The sequence below is a fragment of the Fulmarus glacialis genome, unplaced genomic scaffold, assembly GCF_000690835.1.
Source record: "Fulmarus glacialis isolate BGI_N327 unplaced genomic scaffold, ASM69083v1 scaffold34785, whole genome shotgun sequence".
Lineage (NCBI taxonomy): Eukaryota > Metazoa > Chordata > Aves > Procellariiformes > Procellariidae > Fulmarus > Fulmarus glacialis.
The window spans coordinates 271-9,600 of NW_009212925.1; the positions used below are offsets into that span (position 1 = coordinate 271).

The following is a 9,330-nucleotide window of genomic DNA, read 5'->3' on the forward strand; positions in this document are numbered from 1 at the left end:
CGTTGCTGGCACCACAGATGCCCAGATCCCTGCAACTCTTGGTCTGATATCAGTTGTTGGCACTCAGCCCCCCCATCCACAAAGAACAGAGCTCCTCACCCAGGAGAATAGTTAGAAATAAAATTTAATGAGACAACAGGACAACTGATGAGATGCAGGGCATGGGCAGGCAAGAGTAGACACCTGTTTACATACAGTGGCCCTTTTTTATCTCTCTACCCTTCAGAGAGTGGTATCAGCAGAAGAACTTTACACCAGGACTGTTAGTCCTATGTATGGACTGACCTCATATGGTCAATCCTCTGACCATATGAGGCAGCTTGAGGCACAGTCAGTGCGGCCACATTACTAGCTCATAGCTTGGGTAAATAAAATAAAATCACTATGCTGATTCTGGACCTAGTCTTGGGCAGAACTATACGTGGGTACTAATTCAAGGATTGTTTTACCAAGTTTTTGTGCAATGTAGATATGTCCAGAGAGTCATGGTACCGATGAAACTCATTAGAGCAACATTCAGCCTACTGTTCTGAAATGAACACCTAGTAAGTCTAACCGAGCAGGTCATCAGTCAGCTATTGCTAGGAGAAGGGTGGAGTCAAACTATGTTTCCATAGAGAAAGTGTTGAAACTGTGAATGTGGTTTACAGCAATGCTAAAAGGAAGGATATTTAAAAAAAAAGCAAAAATTAGTTCTGCAAAGGGAACAACAGAAGAGAAGCTGCAGCGCTGACTGTAGGACAGACCTGCATGCTTTTTGATAGAAGGAAACTTCAATCATTTCTGCTATAATCAAAAATGAGGGGTGGGTGTGAGATTTCTTTTCTTTTCTTTCCTTCTGATTGAAATGCATTTTGAACAATAACCAACCCCTGTTTTGGGGGTGTGGCTTTGGGGGGGAGTGCAAACTGTTTTCAATGAAACATTCAAATGCAAGGGAAACGGACACTAAATATAACTGCAACACTTATTCCGTAATAACTTGAAATGGAAATACTGTGGTCAGTTCTCTGAACCAGCAAGTCTGAGCATGCAAGTTGCTGCTAAAGCAGATAAGCTCCATGCTCTGCTGACCCCTCTGCTATTCTCTCTCAGATCATTTTCTGTAGGCCCTGGGAAGCCCGGGGGTCACTGGGCTCAAACCAGAATTTTCCCTTAGTCCCCTGTGTACCAGCTGTCACTTTCAACACTGGTTTGGCTTGTGTCCCACCCCTGCATTGTTTACTGCTCCCCAAGGGGCAAAGAATCAGAAGAAAAGTATTTCAGAGGAAAGAGAGCATGTTTAACCACAACGTACCTACCTGTCTTCTTGCATGGCAATAACTTCCACGTAGGAACCCCCTCATCTCCTGCGGCATATGACAGATACAGTTCATTCCCTTCACTTCCAGGACACTTCTTGAACGTGATTTCAAGACAGAGTCTGTCAAAAGTCACCTAGTCCTTTGGTCACCTTCTCTTTTGCCGGGAACAAGCCAGTCTTTAATTTCTCACAGCCTATGATGTAATGACCCTTTTAATTCAAGGAGGATGACAGCAATGCCGTATAATGATAACCTGATCCTGCACATGAATAAATGGAGCATAGCTATCAGCTTCTAGGCTCTCACTGCCTGCTGCAATAAGTTGCCAGCTTTCATCCCTGAAGGTAGGAATTAACACATCACAGATTGTGCTACCCAGCTATGCCCGTTGTCTTTCATGTAAAGGATTGAGGTATTCTTACCTGATGCCATTGCCACCTTGAATTAGTGTCTTACGAAATTTTCATGTGATGGTATTCTTTAAATTAAAAAAAAAATTATGAAGAGATACTGTGTTTGTCAAAACTTCCATGTGTCTTGCAACATTTCCATTATGGAGATTTTAAGTTCTTGTCACATGGAGCCTAGGTACACTTCTTAGAGCTACAGTAAGCAGAGTGGGATGACTTTCTCTTGGCCTGCTCTTTATGCTGTGTCACACTGATATATTAATGGAGGGAATGAAGTGCTGGTAGCAGTGGGAATGCAGTCTTACATCTGTAAAAATACTACTTACATAGTATAGTCACTTAAGCACTTGTACACACTAAATACATGTGCTTCATAAGATCTGACATGTCTGCAGTCACATTCTGTACTTCCGTTCCACCCCGCTTGCCACAAACACATCTAAATCCTTTATAGCTTTGAAGTTTAGGGTGGGGCAGGATGATGTTTGGGGTTTTTTTTTTACTATGTGCTTTTTCTTTTCCCCTTGAATTGCATAAAGATTGCTCTTTGCACAATTTTCAGTCTTCATTTTAGCTTTAGTGTGAGTAGCAAATGAACAGGTATTCTATTTGCATTACAGACTTCAGCTGTAAAACAGGTCTACAGGGTTTGTTGTGTGGTGCAGGGAGAGCAGGGAAAGAAGGAACCTATTGTTATTCCGGAAACATTTACTTTGGGAAGCAAGAGAGGTTTTGCTACCTTTTTATGTAGAAAATGTAAATTGACTCTACTAAGAGAGCACCATTCCTAATAAGCAGTGTGGCATAGTTCATAGTACTTTCAGTTCACAAACCTCTCAAGAGATGGCATTTCATTCAATATTTTCCCTTCAGTGACAGCTCTGACAGCCAGCTTGCTAGGCTAACAACTCCATCCTTTTAGCAGACTGCACTCATAAAGCAACCGAAGTTTCAAGGAGTTAACAGCTCAGTGTCTGACTTCTAGAACAGTGCAAGTTTAAGACTTTTTTCTGCAAAATAGCAAAACATGAGTCATTGCTGTTCTGCGGCCAACAGTCCACCAGGGACCAGCATTTTTCATGACGGTAAGCTTAACAGCATTGGCAGCTTGCTATGAAATCAACTGGCCTTGCGTTATACTTCCTGGAATGCTAAGCAGAAATTTCATTATTGATGTAGCTCAGGGAAAAACCTGCCCCCTTTTTCCCCCCAATGTTTGACACAAGAATTTCCTAACAACCAGTAATGGAAAAGAAGTAACATTAGACTTTTGAGTACATAGGATCTGCGAGTTCTGGTCTGAGCTCCTGCCCTCTGTGCTGCCTGTTCCACCGGATCCATTGCAGATTGTCAGAATCTCCTCCTTTCTATCAGGTTCCTTAACTGTTCAACAGAAAACAAGGAAGGATTATTTCTTTGGCAAACATCAACCTTAGAGACCCACAGGCATGTAGTGCTACCTCACTGGCCATAGTCATAGTCCTTACACAGCTGCGGTCAGTGAAAGCCTTTGGTGAATGTGCTGGACACAAGGACTTCCACATAGCAGCAGCTCCTTGGCATGTATATTTGAGGCGCCTGACTGTAGCACCCCGAGTTAGAATGCCTCAAAGTGGACATCCACAATGGCTCAAGTGCTAAGTAAGAACCACTAAAAATAAATGCACTCAGAAGTTTGAAGTATTAAATACTGATGAGAACATGGAAAACTAGAGCATGTCAGAAGTGTCATTTTTCTTTGGTTTGCTTGGAGCTGTAAGGGGATATCTTCATACACCTGCATCCACAGGTGGGAGGCCTCCCTGTAGAAAAGGTCCCTGTGCCCTTTGCACAGAAAATCTGGCAAGGCTCGCTTAAGTCTTTTCAAACACGTTCCAAGAGGGAGGAGCTGCTGAAAGCCGTATGTAGAAGCCTAATGACAGGAGCACTCATCCAAGGTGAGGGAGATGTGTCTTCACTACCTTCCAGGCTGAAAGTTACAGAAGGTTGTGGGCAGTAAAAAATGTAAACTCAGTGTGTTAAATTGCCGGATGATTTCTTTGAGGACTAAAGGGATTTCTGCCCCAATTCAATCCAAATGTTGTACCACACAGACCTCTCTTGTCCGAAGTTTTTTCTGACTTCAACGTTGTAAAGTTTTAACTGCAGGCGAGAATTGGTGGGTGCTCCTATTTCCTGATCTGTTGGAGATAGCACAGCTCTCTTCATCAGCTCTGTCCTACCAGACGAGCACCTTGCTGCAGAGATCTTCCCTGAACGGGATGAACTCTATCTGGTTCTACAGCTGTTCCGTGGGTTGCCTGCCCAGGCGTTGAGCCAGGCTGTGCCGACCTCGCAGTCCCTGGCACTCCAGTGGAGGAACTGATGGACTGTGTTTGCATCGAGCAGAACCCAAGTCATTGATGGCATTGATGGCATGAGATGCTTAACAAAAAGCATCAGACTAATTAGTAAATGAGTAGCAACAGCTATTGCAAAACAATAAATATTTGGTAAGTTACATGTACTACCATGTTACCTACATTTCAAAAACTCTTTTCAGTAAAAAGACTGTTTCTCCATGTTTCTAGAAATTCTTGCCAGCTATTAACAGAAGAACTTGGTGGCCAGGCTATAAGTGAGCTACGCTTCCGTGTTTATGTCATGATTTCACAGCAGATTTCTTTTGTCTTTCAGGAAAGGATGTGGCTGACAGATGGTACAGTGAAATAAAAAATTACAGCTTTCAAAACCCAGGGTTTTCTTCTGGGACAGGTAAGTTCAGACTGGGCACTGTTTCTTCAACAACGCAGCTTTTATTTTAAGAAATTGGCTAGCCAACTTGTTTTGGTATTTTTCAAAAAACTACCTTTATTTCTTAGAAAAAAAAATAGAGGGAAAAAATACTAGAATTTCCTCAAAGTTTTATGTTAGAAAAAACACAAAAGGGTAAAAGGAAACTGAGAAATGAGGAAGTAAGCAAAATTTGTGGAGTTTTTTAATATGTACTTTTCCTCTGACTCCAAAGTTTTTAAAAGGCAACTTATTTTTAAGGGAAATTAATTTGTAGAAAATAATAAATTGGAATCATATAGATGACTTACTGAATGTACCATGCTGTTGTTTACATTGACATGTGTCTTCTACCAAGTTATATCACTCCAATCACAGAGAGAACTTCAGATACAATTTGGAGATCTGCCACAGGCCATTGACTGCATATTGACAATCCGGTGTTGAATGAACATAAGAACATTGTTCCTTGAATAATGCTCAAGCAAGAGATACACCCAAGCTTGTTTCAGATGAAGAAAATAATGTTTTTCTCCCAAGGGGTCTGTCTATGCATAGAGGGTACAACTGACGGAGCAGCACAATGCAGGGGTGACTATTACAACTAGGCAGAAGAAGCCACAAAAACAGTGTTATTTTGAATAGTTGCACATGCAGACACATGGGAGAGTATGAGATGGTCAAAGCAAATGAATAATCATCACTGTCAGAACTGCTATTCACACTGCAGGGAGTGAAGATCATGATTTCTTTGTCGAATTTTGTATCAGATACTCATCAAACTACTTCTTTCATGATTCTCTTACTAGGTATTCTTATTTAGATATAGGGCATGGAAATGGGAATAGTAGTGTGGAAACAGATCAGATCAGGCTTTTTCAAGACAAAATGCTAGACGTAGTTTTCTTTTCATGTCCTTAGCTTGTTCTCCTGTTAGAAACAGTATTGTATTGTTCTGTCTTCCCCCGCTTCCTCATATGTTAAAGGGAATGTTAGAGGTTTAGTACCTAAAATGAAGACATATGTTTATCTCTTTCTGCAGGTCACTTCACAGCAATGGTTTGGAAGAACACAAAGAAGATGGGAGTTGGAAAAGCATCTGCTAGTGATGGCTCAACATTTGTGGTGGCTAGATATGATCCAGCTGGAAATGTAGTAAATCCAGGCTATTATGAAGAAAATGTTCTTCCTCCAAGAAAATAACTTTTTTTTTTAAAGGTAGTCTTATTGCTTAATGACAAGTGAACCTGGATTTGGACTTAACAGTGTTTGAAATGAAGTACGATTCAATGAAATTTCCTGTTTGATACTGCTGTTCACTTCTCATTACAGGGGAAGCAATTACATGTTGCTTGAGTCGATCTGCACATTAGGTCCCTGTTGTTTCTGAGGGGGCTTCAGTTTATTTGAGGATGAAGTATATGCACCATTTCTGAAGGGTAAAATTTATAAGGTGTTTTTTTTAATAACTTGCATGAACTCTGTGTCAGCATGTGAGTAAGCACATGTTGGATGTCTCTTTTTAAACAAGCAAATTTATAGCTTTCTGTAAACTGAAGATACCAGCTTGTAATTTTATCATTTACTGACAGTTTTCCAGTATTTTTTAATAACTATAACTTCTTTGCTCTATCTATACCTCCTGCTACTGTGGGGCCTACTCTCTGCAGATGGAACATATGCAAAACTCCCCGAAACGGTACATGTGTAAAATGTAGTGGCATTCAGACCTATATGTTTTTATCAAGTGGATCTCACGGAACACTAAAACGTTGCTGGCAAAATTGTATCCGTCAAGCAAGCTATAACTAATGCATGACCTGAAAGCTACTAAAAATTTTTAAATCCTAACGTTACATTTTAGGTGCTAATATTTAAAATCTATTTGAGATGAGTCTATTTCAGGTTGAACCCCAATTTTACAGTTTACAGTATGTACATTGTCTTATAATCAAATCGTTTATTTTTTACAGGAAGGCAAGATACTGCCTTTTCTCTTAGATACTTATGCACAAAGAAATGTTCTTTGATGGAGCACGTTGGATTTTATTTCTCAAGAGCTTATTTTTGTTTCCTAGGGAATATCTTCTGCAGATGTCATGCTATACAGACAATAACATTCCCAAATCATCTCGTCTCCTTTAATAATGTCACAGTAGGAGGTATTCACATGGTCATAAATAAGAGATGTTTACTCTTTGTTCATATCATTCAATAGTAGTAAAAATATTTCATGTACTGGACTGATGCCTTGAAAAAATTCAGATTGCATTTCCTTAAAAGTAAGCAAGCAGAAATTCTGAGGACACTTTTTTCTCTTATGAAATGTGGATTGGTCCATTTTGGCCAGGTTCATGTACTGTGCTTCAATTTGGAGTTTTCTTTTCTTTGTAAATGTTTCTTTTGACTTCTGCTGAGATTCTGTACGCCAGAATTTGGTTCATGAAGAGTGCCATTACAGAAATACTTATTTTTGTTTACACAGTTGTAATAAACTGCACTGTTACGGCTTGATTATATGTCACTGTGATGCTGTATGTTACAATCTTTTTGCTGTAACCAAGAATTTAACACATATAATGAACATCTGAAAATTAAATATTTTTGAATATTAATTACTCAAGCCTTTGCTGTTATCCGAGTCTTTGTTGAATAATCTTCAAATTTTATTGCCAGGACATTAACATATGACATTATTACTTCTGCAACATGGAGCAAAAAAAAGCAGCAAGTATTCTAGTTCAGGGAAGAAAGAAGAGACCTTCTAAGAAATGATAAATCATGCCCTTCATACAAAGATGGAGCGAACACTTGAATCCGAAGCTGAAGAGGTGTACCTCTTTCTCTGTTGAACTCCTGCTTTTTATCTCGTTTCATTTCTGCTGCTCCCTCTCTCGGTTGATGTGTTCTCAGTAAATATCCACTCCACTCCCACTCAGACATGTGTGTTTCATAACTGCAGTCTTGGGACCTTCCCCTCTTCAACCCTCAGCTGACAAATGTTGCACCTCCAAATAGGCTTATGTTTTATGTGCAGCGCACTATCATCCCTGAGAATGAAAACAGGTCATTCTAAAAAAAAAAGGCTTGCTGCAACTGACATAAAGGTAAAAGCTGATGTTAAATAAATTAATGGTATTAAAATACTCTGGTTTTTCCTAATGACATTGCTGCTATTGGCCCTATAATTCCTTGAATGGATGGTGTAAAACTGTATATATTCTAGTTGAGGGAATCAAGTCAGAATTTTTCTCTGCTGCCACCTAGATTTTATTTTAAGGGAAGGTAGGTAAAGAGAGGACAAAACAAAACACAACTTCTTGTTGTCTTTATTTAAAATGATAGTGGCAAGTGAACTTCCAGAGCTTTTCAGATAGAGAATTTTGAGGGTGCTTGAGAGATAATCAGACATGGAAGAAGCACAAAGCCACTCAAGTAGACCCAATGTACGCTTCATGCACTCCACAGAGCATCCTTGCAGGTAAGTATGATTGTAACAATTAAAAAAAACATCCATTTAGTTCTTCATGACCCAAGATCATGATGTTGATACCTTCTGCAAATGAACTCTGGCTGCACAGTAAACCAGCCAAAGTATGTAGGAGTCCAAATGCAAAGGGAAGGGTAACAGTGCTGAAGCCATATGATTTTTGGGAAGTGTACACTGAAACCTGACTTACCAGCCATCTGTATTAAAAGAGTGTAGATGTATTGCTCCACTCCCCACCACATCTTGGAGAGTTGTGGAGATTGGGCGGTGGCAAAGAGAGGTTATCTCGTGTCATGTTAGAGCAGAACAAGGTGTTTAAGAGCTTCCTCAGCCAGGGTTGTACACATAGAAGTCACGTTTGCCCCGGGAATAAAGAAAAGGCTGACCTGACAGCTCTGATGCCAAAGAAAAATACCTATCTTTAGAGGCCTACGGATGGTTTCTAAGGTCTTTTTGCAGCAGCAGGAGGAGGAGGAGGAATTCTAGCTGGTCTGAGGCTGCATTTCCAGTCTTCTGGGTTAAATAATAACAAAACACTTAGGGAAGAACTGGGACTGGTCTTTAAAAAGTGCTAAAAAGGGAAGCCTGCATTAACGCATTTTAATTTGCCAACTTCCCTCCTTTATCTTCCCAAAAGGAGAAACCCAGGCAATTCCTCCTCCAGAAAAGTGGAAGATGACATTGAGAAATGGTAGAAGTACTGTTAGAAGACCACAGATCAGACAGAAAGCCGCATCACATGAATAATAATAATAACAAGCCCATGGGCAACGAAGATGCGAGCACTTGGCTGAAGTCTTGCAAATTGTACTTGGAAATGCTTTGCTTTTTGGCAGCTCAGCCACTCTACTTGTCTCCAGCTTTAATTTTTCAGGTGCATTTGCCTCCAACAAAGTGGTCGACTTGATTGAGTGGACTGCAGAGAAGTCATGTTAGACTGGTGGACTGCTGACCTGCAGGCTTTTGCAGTGTCACATGTGCCCTAAGAATGTTTTTAGCTTTTCTGGGTATCTGACTTTGATAGCCTTTTTTTTCTCTGTCTTATTCAGTATTTAAAGGCACTTTTCCACGTGACTGGTTTAAATGCTAATTTGAGCTGTCTCTTCAGCATCTGCTTTCTTACCTTCCTATGATACCCAAGCAGCCGATTGCAAAAAAGCCAAGTATGACTTCAGTTGAGGTATTGGACACCTTAAGCTTAAGAAAATAAATCTTTTAAGAAGGCAAAGTGCTCACTGGCATTTAATTTGCCCCAGGGTATGATAGTTGTTTTGATCTGTGTTAGAAAGCCCAGAACATGGTCTTGTGAACAAAGCCACAGACCATCCCAGTCTGTTGATTACAAACACCAGTG

The 9,330-nt window shown here is 40.2% G+C and overlaps 1 protein-coding gene across 1 annotated transcript; it reads left to right on the forward strand.

Annotated features, from left to right (window-relative positions):
- Window positions 1–4,390: 4,390 nt before the first annotated feature.
- LOC104072100 (golgi-associated plant pathogenesis-related protein 1-like) lies at window positions 4,391–6,136 on the forward strand (the record flags this gene model as incomplete). Its single annotated transcript, XM_009578038.1, has 2 exons — window positions 4,391–4,468; window positions 5,529–6,136. Coding segments are annotated over 2 exons (239 nt in total), but the record flags the coding sequence as incomplete, so codon positions are not given.
- Between the last annotated feature and the right edge of the window lie 3,194 nt (window positions 6,137–9,330).